Raw genomic sequence first — 19,210 nt, 5'->3', positions numbered from 1 at the left:
CAACCTCCACCTCCTGGGTTCAAGCGATTCTCCTGCCTCAGCCTCCCGAGTAGCTGGGATTACAGGCATGCACCACAACACCCAGCTAATTTTGTATTTTTGGTAGAAACGGGGTATCTCCATGTTGGTCAGGCTGGTCGCGAACTCCCAACCTCAGTTGATCTCGGCCTCCCAGAGTGCTGGGATTATAGGCGTGAGCCACTGTGCCCGGCCTGAAATCTTATTTTAAATAAAAATACAAAAATTAGCGAGGCGTGGTGGTGCATATCTATAAACACATCTCCTCAGGAGACTGGGCATGAGAATCGCTTGAACCCAGGAGGCAGAGGTTGTAGTGAGCCAAGATTGCACCACTGCACTCCAGCCTGGGCAACAGAGTGAGACTCTGTCTCCAAAAAAAAAAAAAAAGGCACCTATGATACCTACCTTTTCATGCCCTGGAATATTTTGTACCCTTTACACCTTATGTTTAATGACTGCATGAAATCCTTGGAAATGTTAGAAAATACGAATTCTAGAACATGAGAGGCTGAATGAGCCCGAAAGATCAGCAGCAGTTCTCACAGGGGTGTCTCCGGACCTGCAGCATAAGCATCACCTGGGTGCTGGGTAGAAATAAACCTCCTTGGGCCCTACCCACACCCATGGGGTCAGACACTTTGGGGGTGGAGCTCAGCAAGCTGTGTGTTCACAAGCCCTCGGGTGATTCTAAGGGTGAGAATCATTCCTCTACATCAAGCCTCCCTGTTGACAGATGGGAAACTGAGGCAGAGGGGCAGTGACTTCCCAAGGCCAGGCAGCCTGCAGAGAACAGGCCTCCTGACTCTCCGTCCAGGCCTGGGTTGAGCCTAATCAGTTGGTGACATGTATGGGCAGACAGCTAACTAAAAACTGTGCCTGGGTTGACACGTCCATGCAGGGAGCACATGCAAAGGTTTTGGCTTTGTAACTGGCTGTGCCAACACACGTGTGTTCTGAGACCTCTTTGGCAACTTAAGCATTTCCTGCCTCAGTGTTCTTTTCTGTTTGATGAATGTAGCTTGGCACCTCCCACATAGCGTTGCTGCAACCATTAAGTGGTTTAATCCATGTAGAACACAGTGGCTGGTGTATGAATGCGTATAAGTGTTCTTGTCCTATCTAGGGCTTTAATTATATTCTCAGATGCCTCTCTCCCTGCTCTGTCTCAAGCCTGCCCCCTCTCCTGTGCCCTGGGTTCCTGTGCCTCATGCCACAATTATGTAGGTGCCCAAGGCAAGAGACTTGGCTGTCTTTTTTTTTTTTTGAGATGGAGTTTCACTCTGTCGCCTAGGCTGGAGCGCAGTGGCTCAATCTCGGCTCACTGCAATCTCCACCTCCTAGATTCAAGTGATTCTCCTGCCTCAGCCACCCGAGTAGCTGGGATTACAGGCACCCACCATGACGCCCAGCTAATTTTTGTATTTTTAGTAGTGATAGGGCTTTGCCACTTTGGCCATGCTAGTCTCAAACTCCTGACCTCGAGTGATCCACCCGCCTTGGCCTCCCCTAGTGCTGGGATAACAGGCATGAGCCACCGTGCTGGCCTCAGCTGTCATTTTTCAGTGCTCCACTCCACATCCCCCTGTATTTAGTCAAATAGAGGCCCATCAGTTCTGTGTTTTTCTTTGTTCGTCCATTTCTCTCTATCCCTCTGGAATCCCCGGGTCCTCTCTCTGGTCTTCCTTCCTGTCTCAGGGAATTTCCCAGTCCACACTCCATACCATGGGCAGAGACAACCTTCGAAGCTCCAAGATCCTATTCCATTTATATCAGGGGTCTCCGACCCTGGAGCCATGGACCAGTACCCAGTCTGTTAGGAACCGGGCTGCACAGCATTACTGCCTGTGTTCTGCCTCCTCTCAGATCGGTGGCATTAGATTCTCATGGGAGGGCAAACCCTACTGTGAGCGTGAACCCTGTGGTGAACTGCGCATGTGAGGGATCTAGGTTGTGCGCTCCTTATAAGAATTGACCCCTCAACCCCACCATCCATGGAAAAATTATCTTCCACAAAACCAGTCCCTGGTGCCAAAAAGTTTGGGGACCACTGATCTATATGGAATCCAGAACAGGCAAATCCATAGGAAAGTAGATGGGTGCCTGCCAGGGGCTGGGGTTAAGGGTAGAAGAGGGAGTGATGGCTAATGCATAAGGGGGATGTCTTTTTGGAGTGATGGAATGTTCTAGAACTAGGTGATGGTTGCACAACATTGTGAATACACTAGAACCCCCTGAACTGTACACTTCAAAATGATGAGTTTTATCTCAATTTTTTTTAAAATTGCAGAAAAAATCTAGTCGTGCCCTTCCCTATTATAACCATCAAAGATGCCCCATTCTCCTGAGGATTAGATCAGGACCCTTAGTGTGATCCTGTCGACCTTTGTCCCCTGGCCCCTGTTATTTCTGCAGTTTCATTGCTCACAATTTTCTTGCTTGAAAATGACCGTCCAGTCTTACTAAACAGCTTGCCCGTCTCCTGGTCTTGATCACTCATTCATTCATTCATTCATTTATTCATTCTTTTATTTATGAGATAGAGTCTTGCTCTGTCACCAAGGCTGGAGTGCAGTGGCATGATCTCACCTCACTGCAACCTCCCCTTTCCGGGTTTAAGCGATTCTCCCGCCTCAGCCTCCAGAGTGGTTGGGATTACAGGCACCCGTCATCACACCCGGCTAATTTTTGTATTTTTGGTGGAGGCGGGGTTTCACCACGTTGGCCAGGCGTGTCTCAAGCTCCTGACCTCAAGCGATCTGCCTGCCTCGCCTCCCAAAGTGCTGGGATTACAGGCATGCCTCACCGTGTCCAGCCTCCTGGTTTTGATCTTCTTGTTTTGGGTTCTTCCAGAGGGAAGAATTCAAGGCTAAGTGGTTTATTTGGCACGTGATGCCAAGAAACATCAGGAGGAACTCGGGGAAAAAGAGAGAAGGAAACCAATAATAAATGGGGCATTGTTGAGCCACTGGCTGCTGAGGCCATTGGAGCTAAATCCTCTGGGCGTGGTGTAAAAACATGCCTCTCGTGATCCCAACTGAGGGCAAGGCAACGGCAGGATTTGTCCCCCAATTCTGCATCCATCGCTGGGTGAGAGCAGCTTTCAGGGGCATTACCTATCCGAGGTGCTTCCCACTCTTTCTGCACGTGGGCAAAGCCTGCCCCACCCACAGTCAGAACCAAGCACTCAGGCAGGCAGCTGCAGGCATTTGCAGAAAACAGCCTGTAGGAAGAGACAAACGCCGAGGGGACTTGGGTGGAGGCACTAACAGCATTGTCTGCAGCACCCTGTCTCTAGAGCAGGGCTGTCGCCTAGAAAGAGAACCTATGCCACACGTGCACTTTAAAATTTTCTAGTAGAAACATTGAAAAGAGTCAAAAGAAGCAGGTGAAATTATTTCAATGGTATATTATATTTAACACAACAAATCCAAGATATTATCAGTTCAACATGAAATCAATATTTAAAAAATTGCTGATGAGATGGTTTCCTTTTGTTCATACTAAGTCTTTGAAATCTGGTGTATATTTCATTCCTATAGCACATGTCATTTCAGACCAACCACATTTCAAGTGCTGATAGCTACCATATTGGACAGTACAGCTCTAGAATGTTCTTTTCTTTTGCCTTTGTGAGGCGAATACCTACTCTCCCTCAAGACTTAGCCAGGTTGCCTCCTCCAGGAAGCCGACGACACCCTCCTGCTCTCAGCCCACTCCAGGGCTGTTCTGTTTCGCGTAGAACCTTTTGCTACGTCTGTGGCATTGTCTCTTTTTTTTTTTTTTTTTTTAATTTTTTGAGACAAGGTCTTGCTCTGTTGCCCAGGCTGGAGTGCAGTGGTATGATCACTGCAGCCTGGAGCTCCCAGGCTCAAGCGATCCTCCCACCTCAACCTCCCAAGCAGCTGGGACTACAGGTGTATGCCACCACAGTGAGCTATGTTTTTTTTGTTGTTTTTGTTTGTTTGTTTGTTTGTTTTTGAGACAGGGTTTTGCCTTGTTGCCCAGGCTGGAGTGCAGTGGCGCAGTCTCGGCTCGCTGCCACCTCTGCCTCCTGGGTTCAAGTGATTCTCCTGCCTCAGCCTCCCGAGTAGCTGGGATTACAGGTGCCCACAACGACACCCAGCTTATTTTTTTGTATTTTTAGTAGAGGTGGGATTTCATCATGTTGGCCAGGCTGGTCTTGAACTCCTGACCTCAGGTGATCCACCCGCCTCAGCTTCCCAAAGTGCTGGGATTATATGCATGAGCCACGGCGCCCAGCCTGTTTTGTGTTTTTTGAGACAGAGTTTCACTCTTGTTGTCTAGGCTGGAGTGCAATGGCGTGATCTCTGCTCACTGCAACCTCCACCCCCTGGGTTCAAGCGATTCTCCTGCCTCAGCCTGCTGAGTAGCTGGGATTACAGGTGCCTGCCATCACACCTGGCTAATTTTTTGTGTTTTTAGTAGAAACAGGGCTTCACCATATTACCCAGGCTGGTCTTGAACTCCTGACCTCAGGTAATCCACCCACCTAGGCCTCCCAAAGTGCTGGGATTACAGGCATGAGCCACTGCACCTGACTCTGAGCTACATTTTTATTTTTTTTGTAGAGATAGGTCTCACTTTGTTGCCCAGGCTAGTCTTGAACTCCTGGCTTCAAGTGATACTCCTATCTCTGCCTCCCAAAATGCTGGGATTACAGGCGTGAGCCAAAACCCAACCAGCATTGCCTTGACCACAGTGGAACTTGGGTGTCTGTTTATTCATCTGTCTCCTTAATGGCCAGTGGGCAATCTGAGGACAGGGACAGTGTCTCCATCTTGGTATCCTCAGTGCTAGCCAACAGCCCAACACATTATACCCTTTCTGGAAATGACCATAGAATAAACAAACAGATGCAAGGAGTGGTACGGGGACTACAAGTCTCAAATTCCTTTCCGTGACCATTTTTCCAGCATTTTGGTTTGCAGGTGGAAACGGGAAACTAAACATTCTCTCTTTTCTCAGGCAAGATTCCAGCATGGCTGCAGGGAACCCTGCTGCGCAACGGGCCTGGGATGCACACAGTTGGGGAGTCCAGATACAACCATTGGTTCGACGGCCTTGCCCTGCTCCACAGCTTCACCATCAGAGACGGTGAGAACACCCAGGAGTGTGCTACCACTGCTGCAGCAAAGGACCCCAAATGCAGTGCCTTAAAACAGCACAAACTTATTCTATTAGGGATGGAGGTCAGAAGTCTAAATCAGGTCTCACTGAACTGAAATCAAGGTGTTCACAGGGCCACATTCAGTTCTGGAGGCTCTAGGAAAAAAATCCATGTTCTTCCCTTTTCTGTCTTCTAGAAGCTGCATTCCTTGGCTTGTGGCTCCATCTCTGTCTTTTTTTTTTTTCCCCTGAGATGGAGTTTTGCTGTTGTTGCCTAAGCTGAAGTGCAATGGTGCAGTCTTGACTCACTGCAATGCACGTCTGCCAGGTTCAAGTGATTCTCCTGCCTCAGCCTCCTGAGTAGCTGGGATTACAGGCGTGTGCCGCCATGCCCAACTAATTTTTGTACTTTTAGTACATACAGGGTTTCGCCATGTTGGCCAGGCTGGTCTCGAACTCCTGACTTCAGATGATCTGCCCACTGTGGCCTCCCGAAGTGCTGGGATTACAGGCGTGAGCCACTGTGCCCAGCCTCCATCTCAATCTTCAAAGCAGCACCAGAGCATCTTGTCTTGCAGTCTCTCCCTCTCCTTCCATCCTCACACATCCTCCTGACTGACTTTCCTGCCTCCCTCTTATAAGGCCCTTTGTGATTACAATGAATCCACTCAGATAATCCCTGGATAATCTCCCATCTCAAAATCCTTAATCACATCTACAAAGTCCATTTTGCTATGTCAGGCCACATATTCAACAGGTTCTAGAGATTTGGATGTGGAGATATTTGTGGGGTGCGGGGGGGGTGCATTATTCAGCCAACCACAAGCACGGACCTTCCTAAAAAGTAGGCCAGGGTTCTTTTTCAAATAGTTAATCTTGCAAAATAATATACATCTTGAATCAGGCAGGCAAGAACAGGTGGAAGAGGACAGGAATCAGACATGCCTGAAGTTGAAAGAGGAAATGGACAGAGCTGGTAGCCGGACGCAGTGGCTCACGCCTGTAATTCCAGCACTTTGGTAGGCCAAGGCAGGCAGATCACTCAAGGTCGGGAGTTTGAGACCAACCTGGCCAACATAGCAAAACCCCATCTCTACTAAAAATACAAAAATTAGCCGGTCATAGTGGCACACACCTGTAATCGCAGCTACTAGGGAGGCTGAGGCACAAGAATCACTTGAACCCAGGAAGCAGAGGTTGCAGTGAGCTGAAATTGTGCCACTGCACTCCAGCCTGGGAAACAGAGCCAGCCTTTGTCTCAAAAAAAAAGGAAGAGTACAAAGCTGGAAAGAGCAAAGCTGCATATATTGCCCATTAAGCAAGAGATAGCCAGACCACTTACACAATAAGCCGAGGGGTGTCCCTGAGTGGAAAGGGAAATGGCTAAATATAGGGCATCACAAATAAGGCAGATTCTGAGTTTAGGTGTCTGGCTCATGAGGTGGAAGGTAAATTCTTTGCTGTTGGCCATTGAGCCAGTTTATGCCACATAATCATGAGCTGAGTTCTTAAAGAGGTCCAGGTTGGATTTAGCGGGCTCCGGGTCACACAGTGGACAGATTTGTGTCCAAACGCTCCAGGCTTTGCAAAATTTTTCGTTAATTCCTGTGTTCTAACATGGGCAAACTGTGATCACGTTAAGTCTCTCAGCCTCAGTTTCCTCATCAGTAAAATGAACTTGTTCATCCCTCCCTGGAGAGCTGTTGGGATCATTGGAAGTACTGGACATTCTAGCAAGGGCCTGACACCTGGTAGATGCTTAACAGATTAAAAATCACCATTGACCAGGCACAGCGGCTCATGCCTGTAATCCCAACACCTTGAGAGGCAGGAGTGTTGCTTGAGCCCAGGAGTTCCAAACCAATCTGCGCAACATAGTGAGACCCCATTTCTATTTTATTTTATTTTTATTTATGTTTTTGAGACAGAGTTTCGCTCTTGCTGCCCAGGCTGGTGTGCAATGGTGCAATCTCAGCTCACCACAGCATCCACTTCCTGGATTCAAGTAATTCTCCTGCCTCAGCCTCCCGAGTAGCTGGGATTACAGGGATGTGCCACCATACCCAGCTAATTTTGTATTTTTAGTAGAGACGAGGTTTCTCCATGTTGGCCAGGCTGTTCTCGAACTTTCAACCTCAGGTTATCTGCCCACCTCGGACTCCCAAAGTGCTGGGGTTACAGGCATGAGCCACCATGCCCGGCCGATCCCATTTCTATTTTAATTTATAAAAAAAGAATAATTAAACATATAAATAAAACCCACCATCGCCATCTGTGGCTTTGACTCCCAGCTCCACCATCTTAGCTAACATGCACATAAACTGTGTAACTTTGGCCAAGGTACTAACCCTGTCTGTCTCAGTCTCCTCTGTAAAATGGACATCTCAATAGCATACCTCATGGAGCTGCTATGAGATCTAAACGAATGTGTAAAGAGCTCTGTATTATGTCTCGTACACAGTACCTGCTCGATAAGCATATGTTCTTAATTTCATGTAACTACTGGTCAGGCGCGATGGCTCACACCTGTATTCCCAGCATTTTGGGAGGCTGAGGCAGGTGGATCACCTGAGATCGGGAGTTCGAGACCAGCCTGGCCAGCATGGTGGAACTCTGTCTCTAATAAAAATACAAAAAATTAGCTGAACATGGTGGTGAGCGCCTGTAATCCCAGCTACTTGGGAGCCTGAGACAGGAGAATCGCTTGAACTCGGGAGGCAGAGGTTGCAGTGAGCTGAGATCGTGCCACTGCATTCCAGCCTGGGCAACAAAAGCGAGGCTCCCTCTCAAAAAAAAAAAAAAAATTATATAACTATTAATTTCTTTTGAGCTAGTCAGCAATTATTTTTTGAATGTGTACTCTATGCCAGTGACTTCCTGTAACATTTACACATGAATAGAGACACTATGGGTGAAAGGTGCAAGCTCTGAGTCTGCAATAACTTGCAGATTTTACTGGGACTCAGCTACAGAATGGGTGGTTCCATATTTTGCTGACAGCACTAAACCTTAATGATTCCTTTCTTTTCTAAACAGAAGTTCCCAATGATTCTTGGAAATAAATACTGTTCTGGGTGAGGAACGTGGAAGATAAATGCACCAGTGGTGGCCAGGCGCGGTGGCTCACATCTGTAATCTCAGCAATTTGGGAGGCCGAGGTGGGCAGATCACCTGAAGTCGGGAGTTGAAGACCAGCCTGGCCAACATGGTAAAATCCTATCTCTACTAAAAATACAAAAATTAGCCGGACGTGGTGGCAGGCACCTGTAGTCCCAGCTACTTGGGAGGCTGAGACAGGATAATTGCTAGAACTTGGGAGGCAGAGGCAGTGGTGAACTGAGATCACGCCACTGCACTCTGGCCTGGGTGACACAGTGAGACTCCGTCTCAAAAAAAAAAAAAAAGCACCAGTGGTTTTCCTTCCATGAGGCATTGCTTCTCCAAGCTGCCAGCTCCTCCATGGTCTCTTACGTTTTTTTTTCTTTTTTTGAGACGGAGTCTCGGTCTGTTACCCAGGTTGGAGTGCGGTGGTGCAATCTCGGCTCACTACAACCTTCACTTTCCAGGTTCGAGTGATTCTCATGCCTCAGTCTCCTGCATAGCTAGGATTACAGGCACGTGCCACCACATCTGGCTAGGTTTTTTTTTGTTTGTTTTTTGTTTTTTGGTTTTTTTTGAGACGGAGTCTTGCTCTGTCACCCAGGCTGGAGTGCAGTGGCACGATCTCGGCTCACTGCAACCTCCACCTCCCGAGTTCACGCCATTCTCCTGCCTCAGCCTCCCAAGTAGCTGGGACTACAGGCACCCACCACCATGCCCAGCTAATTTTTTGTATTTTTAGTAGAGACGGGGTTTCACCGTGTTAGCCAGGATGGTCTCAATCTCCTGACCTCGTGATCTGACCGCCTCGGCCTCCCAAAATGCTGGGACTACAGGTGTGAGCACCTGGCCCCAGCTAGGTTTTTTTTGTATTTTTAGTAGAGATGGGGTTTCATCATGTTGTCCAGGCCAGTCTTGAACTCCTGACCTCAGGTGATTCACCAGCCTGGGCCTCCCAAAGTGCTGTGATTACAGGCGTGAGCCACCGCGCCCAGCCGAGTCAGTCTTATTCATAATCTGGATTTGGCTTGGAAAATAGGAAACCCAGAAATTACACCCAACGATTTGCTTTCCCTCCATCTTTCTCTTAGACCTAGGCCAGCGTCTGAGGGTTCATGCCCCATTCTGCTTGGCGGGCATCATTTTGCCAATCTGCAGCATAGGGTGGGAAGGCCCAGAGTGCAGGGAGCCTGCCTGAATTGTTGTGTCTTCATCATTTAGCATGGGGCCTGGCCCAGAGGGGCATTTGGAAACTGTATATGGAGCTGAGATGGTACAGTGAGGCAGTCGTTGTTTTGGTAGACAGAGGCAATACTTTCCCAATCAAACTCATCAATATTTATTACAAAGAGGGTTTGCCGGGCCCTGCCCCAAGTGTTTCATGTCCGTCCACAACTCAGCCCTCCCTGTCACTGCTGAGGAGGATAGCCTGGGGACTACCACAATTTTAGAGATGAGGAACTAAGTCCAGAGAGGCCAAGTCACTTGCCCAGAAGCACACAGCTAAGAGTTGATAAAGGTCAGATATGAACGCAGTACTCTCTAACTTCAGAATCCCAAATCCTAACCATTGTGCAGTTCAGCCCTGTTTTCCCTTCCCACCAGCTCCTGCCTCCCCATCTCTCCAGCCCAATCCTCTCAGTGCTGCCAGCTTGCTAACACTGGTGTGGCACAGCCTGGCCTCATCTCTCCTCTCCTCTAGGACTCTCCGTGGCACCCCATTGTCTAACAATGGGAAGATACACCAGAAATGTTCAGTTCCTCTCTAGCGGGTTCAGAAGAGAACACATGGGGAAGTTAGGGTCCCTGATAAGCTGAAAACAGAAAGCCAGTAACTCTCAAAAAGTGGATTGTGTGCCTCCTTTCTCAATGAAGTTTTTTTTTTTTTTTTTTTTTGAGATAGAGTCTCGCTCTGTTGCCCAGGCTGGAGAACAGTGGCGTGATCTCGGCTCACTGCAGGCTCTGCCTCCCAGCTTCGAGTGATTCTCGTGCCTCACCCTCCCGAGTCACTAGGATTACAGGAATGAGCCACCATGCCTGGCTAATTTTTGTATTTTTAGTAGAGATAGGGTCTCAGCACGTTGGCAAGGTTGGTCTCAAACTCCTGACCTCAGGTGATCCACTCGTCACTCGCCTGGGCCTTCCAAAGTGCTGGGATGACAATTGTGAGCCGTCGTGCCTGGCCGTTCAATAAAGCTTTGTATCCTGAAAGCTGCGCAGGGCTTGAGTGCATCATAGTCCTAAAAGACAGAGACAGCGTCGGTGTTTCTAACATGCTTCCCAGGTGACCCCGAGCCCTCTGAGGTTTGACAGTCCCTCCATGATGGGCCTCCAGCTTGGCTGCCCAGGCCTAACCAAGACCGTGTTATTAATACTAATAATCAGAAGAACCATGGGCTAGTGAACAGCCTTCGGTAACTTTTTAAAGCACCCAGGTGATTCCAGCTTGGATGCGGGTTAGGTGCTTAAGACCAAACATCTAACTTAGAGAAAAGAATTTGGAGCAAGAAACGAAAAGGCAGAAAATAGCTTGTGGCCTTCAGAAGAGGCCAGTGGAAGTTAATGCTCTAAAAAAAAAAAAACAAAGAGGGGACCAGAGGTTGTGGTTCACGCCTGTAATCCCAGCACTTTGAGAGGCTGAGGTGGGAGGATGAGCCCAGGAGTTGAAGACAAGCCTAGGTAACACAGTGAAACCTGGTCTCTACCAAAACATCAAAACATTAGCCAGGCATGGGACTACGCACCTACAGTCCCAGCATCTTAGCAGACTGAGGCAGGAGGATCACTTGAGCCTTGGAGGCAGAGGCTGCAGTGAGCCGAGATCACACCACTGCACTCCATCCTGGGTGACAGAGTGAGACTTTATCTAAAAAAAATTAAAAACATGTAAAAAATAACAAAGATGTGAACAAAAAAAGCAGAGTACAGAGGGAGAAACTGGGTGAAGGGTACAAGAACACTTCTTTCTGTACATCTAAAATTATTTCAAAGTAAAAATTTTTACAAAGCAGGCATAGAGATGAGTGATTCCAAGTCTCCCTCATTAATGATATTTGTTAATTTTCTGATAAAGTTAACAGGCAAAGTCATTGTCCCACCAGCATTCAAACACTGGAAAGTTTCTTTTATATATACCTACACACACACACACACACACGTGGTGTGTGTGTGTGTATATATATATATATCTTCCCTTCTTCCCCAAAATATCAAACTGGTCCTAGTTGTAGAAGATCCCAGGCAGAAGCACGTCTGTTTGCATATGTCCCTTCAGAAGGAATGCGGCTAATTGGGCTCTCCCGAAAGCAGGCTGCTGGGGAACGCATGGAGGCTCCTTCTGCAATCTCAACGTCAAAGTCCAGGGTCAGCCTTGAGTAACTCCAGACACACATTTTCCTGTGGTCATCAGGCACTCTATGCTCTGGGGCTGGATGTTTATAGGAAATGGGCAGCCTGTCCACCACCCAGCCTGGGTGTTTATATTTCTTTCTTTCATTTTTTTTTTTTTTTTTTTTTTTATGGAATCTCGCTCTGTCACCCAGGCTGGATTGCAGTGGCATGATCTCAGCTCACTGCAACCTCTACCTCCCAGGCTCAATTCTCCTGCTTCAGCCCCCCAAGTGGCTGGGATTATAGACACCCGCCACCATGTCCAGCTAATTTTTATATTTTCAGTAGAGACTGGGTTTCACGATGTTGGTCAGGCTGGTCTTGAACTCCTGACCTCAAGTGATCCACTTGCCTCTTCCTCCCAAAGTGCTGGTATTATAGGCGTGAGCCACAGCACCCAGCCAATATTTCAAGTGAACAGAGTTCAACATTTCAGGTCAAGCACCTTAGCCAGTGCCTTGTGGGTGGTGACTCCCAGCAAGCGTAACCAGTGAAAGACAGGCTGGCTCAAAGTGGAGATCAGGGTGGCCTTAAGCGGGCCTCTGTCTCCCTGTAGCATGTAGCTGAGGACCAGTGAGTATGTGTGGCCTTGCTCACCCACAGGTGGGTCCACCTGCCACCCGGATTTTCCTGGACAATGTAGTTTCAACAGCCTTTGTTTACCAAGTGCATGCTGTGAGTCAATGCACAGGACACCTTATATCTCCTCATCTCATTTAAAACTGCCCACCTCACCACTTGAGGTCAGGAGTTCAAGACCATCCTGGCCAACATGGTGAAACCCCCTCTCTACTAAAAATACAAATATTAGGCAGGCATGGTGGCAGGCACCTGTAATCCCAGCTCCTCAGGATGCTGAGGCAGGAGAATTGCTTGAACCCAGGAGGTGGAGGTTGCAGTGAGCTGAGATCGCGCTGCTGCACTCCAGCCGGCGTGACGGAGCAAGATGTCGTCAAAAATAAAAAATAAAAATAATAAAACTATCCACCTAGAAGGGGAGGACTATGTGATTCCCAGCTTCTAGTCAAGGAGACCCAGGCTCAATGAGATTAAGAGACCTGCCCAAGGTCACCCAACCTGGATGAGATGAAACCCAGAGCCGAAGCCTTGATCACTCTGTCTACTGCATCTCAGTACTCTACGCAGCTTTTCTTGAGCACCTGCTATGTGCACAGTGCTTTGCAAGCCTCAAATGTCACGTGACTCTGCAAGGAATGTGTCACAGTGGAGGGGATAGATTCCTGACTCTGACCAAGGTCAAGTGCATGGTTGGTACATGATGAAGCCAGGATTCATATCCATGTGGAGATTGCGCCTCCTTAGCAGCAGGAATCCTGGCTGTTCTGCTCATTGTTATGTTTTCACTCCTGGCCCATGAGGGCGCTCAATAAATAATGGTTGAAAGCATGAACTCAGGGCCTGGTCAGCCCCAAAGCTCAGGCTCCTAACCGTTCCTCCATATTTCTTTCTGCTGCCAAGGAATAAATCTCCCCCTACAGAAATATCTCAGTGAGGCTGGTCACGGTGCCTCACGCTTGTAATCCCAGCACTTCAGGATGCCAAGGCGGGGGGATCGCTTGAGTCCAGGAGTTCAAGACCAGCCTGGGCAATATAGCAAGATCCCATCTCTACAAAAAATAAAAAATTAGCCAGGCATGGTAGCACGCACCTGTAGTCCCAGTTACCTGGGAAACTGAGGTGGGAGGATCACTCGAGCCTGGGAGATTGAGGCTGCAGTGAGCCATAATTGCACCACTGTGCTTAGCCTGGTGACAGAGCAAGACCCTATCTCACAAAGAAAGAAGAAAGAAATATCTCAGTGACACTTATTCACACAGTAACCACCCCTGAAAAGATGTTTGCGTAAAGAGTAGATGATTGCCTCTTAGGAACACAAATAACCTCCTGAAGACTGGAGGAGGAACTAGCAGGACTTTCATGATCTCCCTCAATTTCATTTTATTGTATTTTTTTTCTTTGAGATGGAGTCTCCCTCTGTCACCCAGGCAGGAGTGCAATGGCGCAATCTCGGCTCACTGCAACCTCTGCCTCCTGGGTTCAAGCAATTCTCCTGCCTCAGCCTCGCGAGTAGCTAGGACTATAGGTGCATGCCACCATGCCCGGCTAATTTTTTTTTTTTTTTTTTTTTTTTTACTAGATGAGGGCTTCCTACATTGCCGAGGCTGGGCTCGAACACCTAGCCTCACCTTCTTATGTGCCAGGACAAGAGGCCTGAGCCACCAGGCCTCCCCTCAATTTTCTTATAATTAGTGTTACTATTATTGTCATTATTTCCATCCAAGTGCACAGGTGGGAGTCATTGCCACTGGAATGTACATTCAAATCCTTTGGCAATGGACATGGAAACACAACCTCAAGGGCAGAACAAATTGAAACTCTTTAAAGTCAAGATAGCGTTTACCCTGGATGGAGAAGAGGTTAGTGACCAGGTGGATATATGAGGCTAGCGTTCAGGGGGCTGCTCTGGTCCTGGTTCTTTCTTTGAGGCAGGGTCTTGCCCTGTTGCCCAGGCTAAAGTGCAGTGGTGCGATCTTGGCTCACTGTAGCCTTGACCTCCCAGGCTCAAGTGATCCTCCCGCCTCAGCCTCCTGAGCAGCTGGGACTACCACACCCATCTGATTTTTGTATTATTTGTAGAGATGGGGTCTCGCCGTGCTGCCCAAATAGTCTTGAACTCCTGGGCTCAAGCAATCCCCCCCCCTGGCTCTCTCAAACTGCTGGGATTACAGGCATGAGCCACTGCACCTGGCTCCAGGTCCTGTTTCTTGATCAGGATATAGTTTGCATGGGTAGGTCCCTTTTGTGAAACCTCAGCAGGCTGGACATCATCAAGCTGCGCATTTCTGTAAGAGTGATTTTAATTGGAAGGTGCAGACAGACCAGTGAAACTGATTGTTCTTGCTGTGTTGGGATCTTGGTTAAGAGGGCCAGCTTTAGATGTCCATTGCTGGCCTTCGAATCCAGATTACCACTCGCTAGCTGTGTGGGTTAAGACAAGCTGCTTAACCTCTCTATGCCTCAATTTTATTGGCTGGGAAATGAGTCTGCAGGGCTGTGAGTACCCAAGCCCTTTGTACTTCATTTGGTAAAAAAGTTGGAACCTGTAAGCACTGTTTAGATCTTGCTTTATTTTGCTATTAATTAACAAATGACATTATGTTATTCTTTTTTTTTTTTTTTTTTTTTTTTGAGATGGAGTCTTGCTCTGTTGCCCAGGCTGGTGTGCAGTGGCGTTAGCTCACTGCAACCTCTGCCTCCTGGGTTCGAGCGATTCTCCTGCCTCAGCTTCCCAAGTAGCTGGTAGCTGGGACTACAGGTGCCTACCACCACGCCCGGTTAATTTTTGTATTTTTAGTAGAGACGGGGTTTCACCATATACGCCATGCTGGTCTCAAACTCTTGACCTTGTGATCCACCCGCCTCAGCCTCCCAAAGAACTGGGATTACAGGAGTGAGCCACCATGCCCAGCCTGCCTGCCTTTCTCTTTCTTTCCTTCCTTCATTCCTTCCTTCCTTCCCTCCCTCCCTCCCTCCCTCCTTCCTTCCTTCCTTCCTTCCTTCCTTCCTTTCTTTCTTTTCTTTTCTTTCTTTCTTTCATCTTTGAGATTGAGTCTCTGTTGCCCAGGCTGGAGTTCAGCAGCACGATCTCGGCTCACTGCCTCCCAGGTTCAAGCAATTCTCCTGCCTCAGCTTCCCGAGTAGCTGAGACCACAGGTGCCCACTACCAGGGCTAATTTTTTTTGTATTTTTAGTAGAGACGGAGTTTCCCCATGTTGGTCAGGCTGGTCTTGAACTCCTGACCTCAAGTTATCCACCTGCCTCTACCTCCCAAGTTGCTAGAATTACAGGCATGAGGCACTGTGCATGGCTGATTTTTTTTTTTCCCGGCAAATGCATTTCTAGTTAGAGTATTCTACTTGCTTCCAATGTTGTGAGTATGAAACCAGTTAACACACGTCAAGTGCCCAGCACAGTGCTGAGCATGCTGGTGCTCAATGCTGGCTGTTAGTACTAGTTTCCTTTTCCTAAAATATTAAAAGGCACTGGGTGAGAATTTCTTGAAACATGTCGTCTCCTGTAAGCCCATCCTGTGGCAGTCAGTATATGATGGGCATTTCTGAGGTCAGCTTTTTGCTTATTGGAGCAAATGTCACTGTGTCCCAGGCTTGGCTTTTCCGTGTGTTGTAATTGTACCAACACTGGAAGCACATATTATACCACGAGAAAGAAATGTGTTCTGTAAAAGGAAAAAATCATAATGTCATTTGCTAATTAACACCGAAATAAAATAAAACACTGCCTCTTTCAGGCCCCACCCTGAGGTTTCAAATTGCCCACCAAATAAAGTTCTCAGGGCTGGTGCTATGGTTCATGCCTGTAATCCCAGCACTTTGGGAGGCCAAGGCGGGCAGTTCAACTGAGCTCAGGAGTTCGAGACCAGCCCGACCAAGAGGGTAAAACCCCATCTCTATTAAAAATACAAAAATTAGTCGGGCATGGTGGCACATGCCTGTAGTCCCAGCTCTTCGGGAGGCTGAGAAAGGAGAATCGCTCGAACCTGAGACGTGGAGGTTACAGTGAGCCAAGATCGTACCACTGGACTCCAGCCTGGGTGACAGAGTGACTCCATCTCAAAAAAGAAAAAAAAAAAAGTTATCAGGCCTGCAAACCTAGTAGGACCCCTCAGCCCATTTCCCAATTTCATTTCACTCCTGTCCTCCAAATCCCTCTGTAATGTTCCAGCCCAACCGGACTCAGCGCCTGCAAGAAAGGATCTGCATTTTCCCAACTCCAGGCCTTTCCTTACAGACCTCTTAGCGGGTGAATGGGACAGCTCTGCCCTCTCTCCCCAGCATATTGCAGTCAAATTCTACTCATCCTTTAAGAGCTATTTCATGCACCACCTCCTCCCTGAAGCTTCTCCTGACTTATTCCCAACTGGGAAGGACCTCCTCTCACCCCTGCCCCAGGAGGAATCCATGGATGCGGGTTTTTTGTTGTTGTTGTTGGTTTTTTGGTTTGTTTGTTTGTTTTTTGAGGTGGGGTCTCACTCTGTCATCCAGGCTGTAGTGTAGTGGCGCGATCTCAGCTCACTGCAGCCTCTGCCTCTTGGATTCAGGCAATTCTCTCTCCTCAGCCTCCTGAGTAGCTGGGATTATAAGGGTGTGCCACCACACCCAGCTAATTTTTGCATTTTTAGTAGAAATGGGGTTTCACCATGTTGGTCAGGCTGGTCTCAAACTCCTAACCTCGGGTGGTCCGCCCACCTTGGCCTCCCAAACTGCTGGGATTACAGGTGTGAGCCACCGCACCTGGCCTAGATGTGTTATTTTACAAAGCAAAAGAATCTTTGCAGGCTAGGCAAATGCCTGTAATCCCAGCACTTTGGGAGGCTGAGGCAGGTGGGTCACCTGTGGTCAGGACTTCGAGATCAGCCTGACCAACATGGCAAAACTCTGTCTCTACTAAAATTATTTTTAAAATTAGCTGGGCGTGGTGGCACATGCCTGTAATACCAGCTACTCAGAGAGGCTGAGGCAGGAGAATATTTTGAACCAGAGAGGCTGAGCTTGCAGTGAGCCAAGATTCCACCATTGCACTCCAGCCTGGGTGACAGAGACTCCATCTCAAAAAAAAAAAGAGAGAGAGAGACTCTGCAGATGTGATTAGATGCAGGATCTTGAGATGGGGGAGGTGATCTGACATTAGGGATGGGCCCAATGTAATCTCAAGAGAGAAGCAGGAGGATCAGCCTCAGAGGAGATGTGATTCTGGGACAGGAGACAGGGGTCACAGTGATGCAGCCATGAGCCAGGGAAGGCAGCAGCTTCTCAAAGCTAGAAAAATCAAGGAACAGACCTCCCCTGGAGCCTCCAGAAGGAACTGGCCCTGTGGACACCTTGATTTTAGCTTTGTAATTCCCATTTCAGATTTTCTTCCAAACTCGGAGATAATGAGTGTATGTTGTGTGAAGCCACTAAGTGAGGGGTAAGTCATTATAGTAGCAATAGAAAACTAACACAGGTCTAGAACCATCGGGTATGTTTTGAGGTTGGTCTCAATGGGCTGGTCAAGAGATTTATGCCATGAGTTAGAGTCTCTGCAGAATCTGGATGAATTAGACATCGAACACAGGCCTGACCCTCTACTGGTATGCAGGATTGGGCATTAGGTCACCTCCTGGTTGTGTCCAATATCAAACGTTACTCCAGGGAGACTGAAGTGATCAACTAGGCTTCTGGAGGCGGCGCTCCGAGGACTGAACGGGGCCCTGGGGAAACCCACCCAACATATGCAGCCTTCTAGATTAGTCCTCTAGCTCTGCTCCTTCCCTGGGGGGACACAAACAGGGTGGAAGGGATGACTGATTCCTGGTCAGCACTCTCAGATGGGTGACCCTGGGCAAGCCCATAGAATGTTTCTGAGCCTGAGTTCTTTCCTATGGAAAATGGAGCTCAGAACAGGCATATTTTGCATTAGCACTTTCTGCATTGCTATAAAGGAATACCTGAGACTGGGTAATTTATAAAGAAAAGAGGTTTATTTGGCTCACGGTTCTGCAGGCTGTACGGGAAGCAAGGCACCAGCATCTGTTTGGCTTCTGGCTAGGGCCTCAAGAAGCTCTGGCTCATGGCAGAAGGCAAAGGGGTAGCAGGCACGTCACATGGTGAAAGGGAGAGAGAGAGGGGAGGGAGGGATCTTTTAAACAACCAGATCTTGCATGAACTAACAGAGTGAGAACTCGCTCATCACAAGGACAACACTAAGCCATTCATGAGGGACCCACCCCCATCACCCAGACACCTCCTCCTAGGCCCACCTGCAACATCACAGGTTTCAACACGAGATTTGCGAGGAACGAAACATTCAAACCGTAACACATTCTTGTCCAGCCATACTGTTGTGAGTCAGGAGTGAGAAAATGTGTGTCTAAAATTATATTCCAGGCCGGGCATGGTGGCTCACGCTTGTAATTTGAGCACTTTGGGAGGCCGAGGCGGGTGGATCACCTGAGGTCAGGAGTTCGAGACTAGCCTGGCCAACATGGTGAAACCCCATCTCTACTAAAAATACAAAAATTTTCCGGTCGTGATGGTGCATGCCTATAATCCTAGCTACTCAGGAGGCTGAGCCAGGAGAATCACTTGAACCCAGGAGGTGGAGGTTGCAGTGAGCCGTGATCACACCATTGTACTCCAGCCTGGGCGACAAGAGTAAAACTAAAAATAATAATAATAAATAAAATTATATTTAAAATGCTAATTGTATCAGCCCTGTGTACTAAAGAAGCTTGTCCTAGTGAAATAACCACCTCCTTCTTCCAGTAAAACCCCTACAAGGGCTGACATTGATTTTAAAGCCCTGTAAAGGCATCAGCCTGAGATTATGCTGGTTCTTCTTTTGCAGGTGAAGTCTATTACCGGAGCAAATACCTGAGAAGCGATACCTACAATGCCAATATTGAGGCAAACAGGATTGTGGTGTCTGAGTTTGGAACCATGGCCTATCCGGACCCCTGCAAAAACATATTTTCCAAGTAACTGCCTATTTT

General features: G+C 48.1%; 1 protein-coding gene across 1 annotated transcript in view; it reads left to right on the top strand.

Moving 5' to 3' along the window:
* Nucleotides 1–19,210, top strand: part of BCO1 (beta-carotene oxygenase 1) — a 55,657-nt gene that overhangs the window by 5,390 nt on the left and 31,057 nt on the right. The window contains exons 2-3 of the mRNA XM_032155886.1: nucleotides 5,008–5,136; nucleotides 19,066–19,195. Of these exons, the coding sequence (XP_032011777.1) occupies nucleotides 5,008–5,136; nucleotides 19,066–19,195 (259 nt within the window). The remainder of the gene's footprint in view (nucleotides 1–5,007; nucleotides 5,137–19,065; nucleotides 19,196–19,210) is intronic.

The sequence above is a fragment of the Hylobates moloch genome, unplaced genomic scaffold, assembly GCF_009828535.3.
Source record: "Hylobates moloch isolate HMO894 unplaced genomic scaffold, HMol_V3 SCAFFOLD_6, whole genome shotgun sequence".
In the NCBI taxonomy this organism is placed as follows: Eukaryota; Metazoa; Chordata; class Mammalia; order Primates; family Hylobatidae; genus Hylobates; species Hylobates moloch.
The sequence above is the reverse complement of the archived record's forward strand: the minus strand, read 5'-3'. Positions and strand labels throughout refer to the sequence as shown.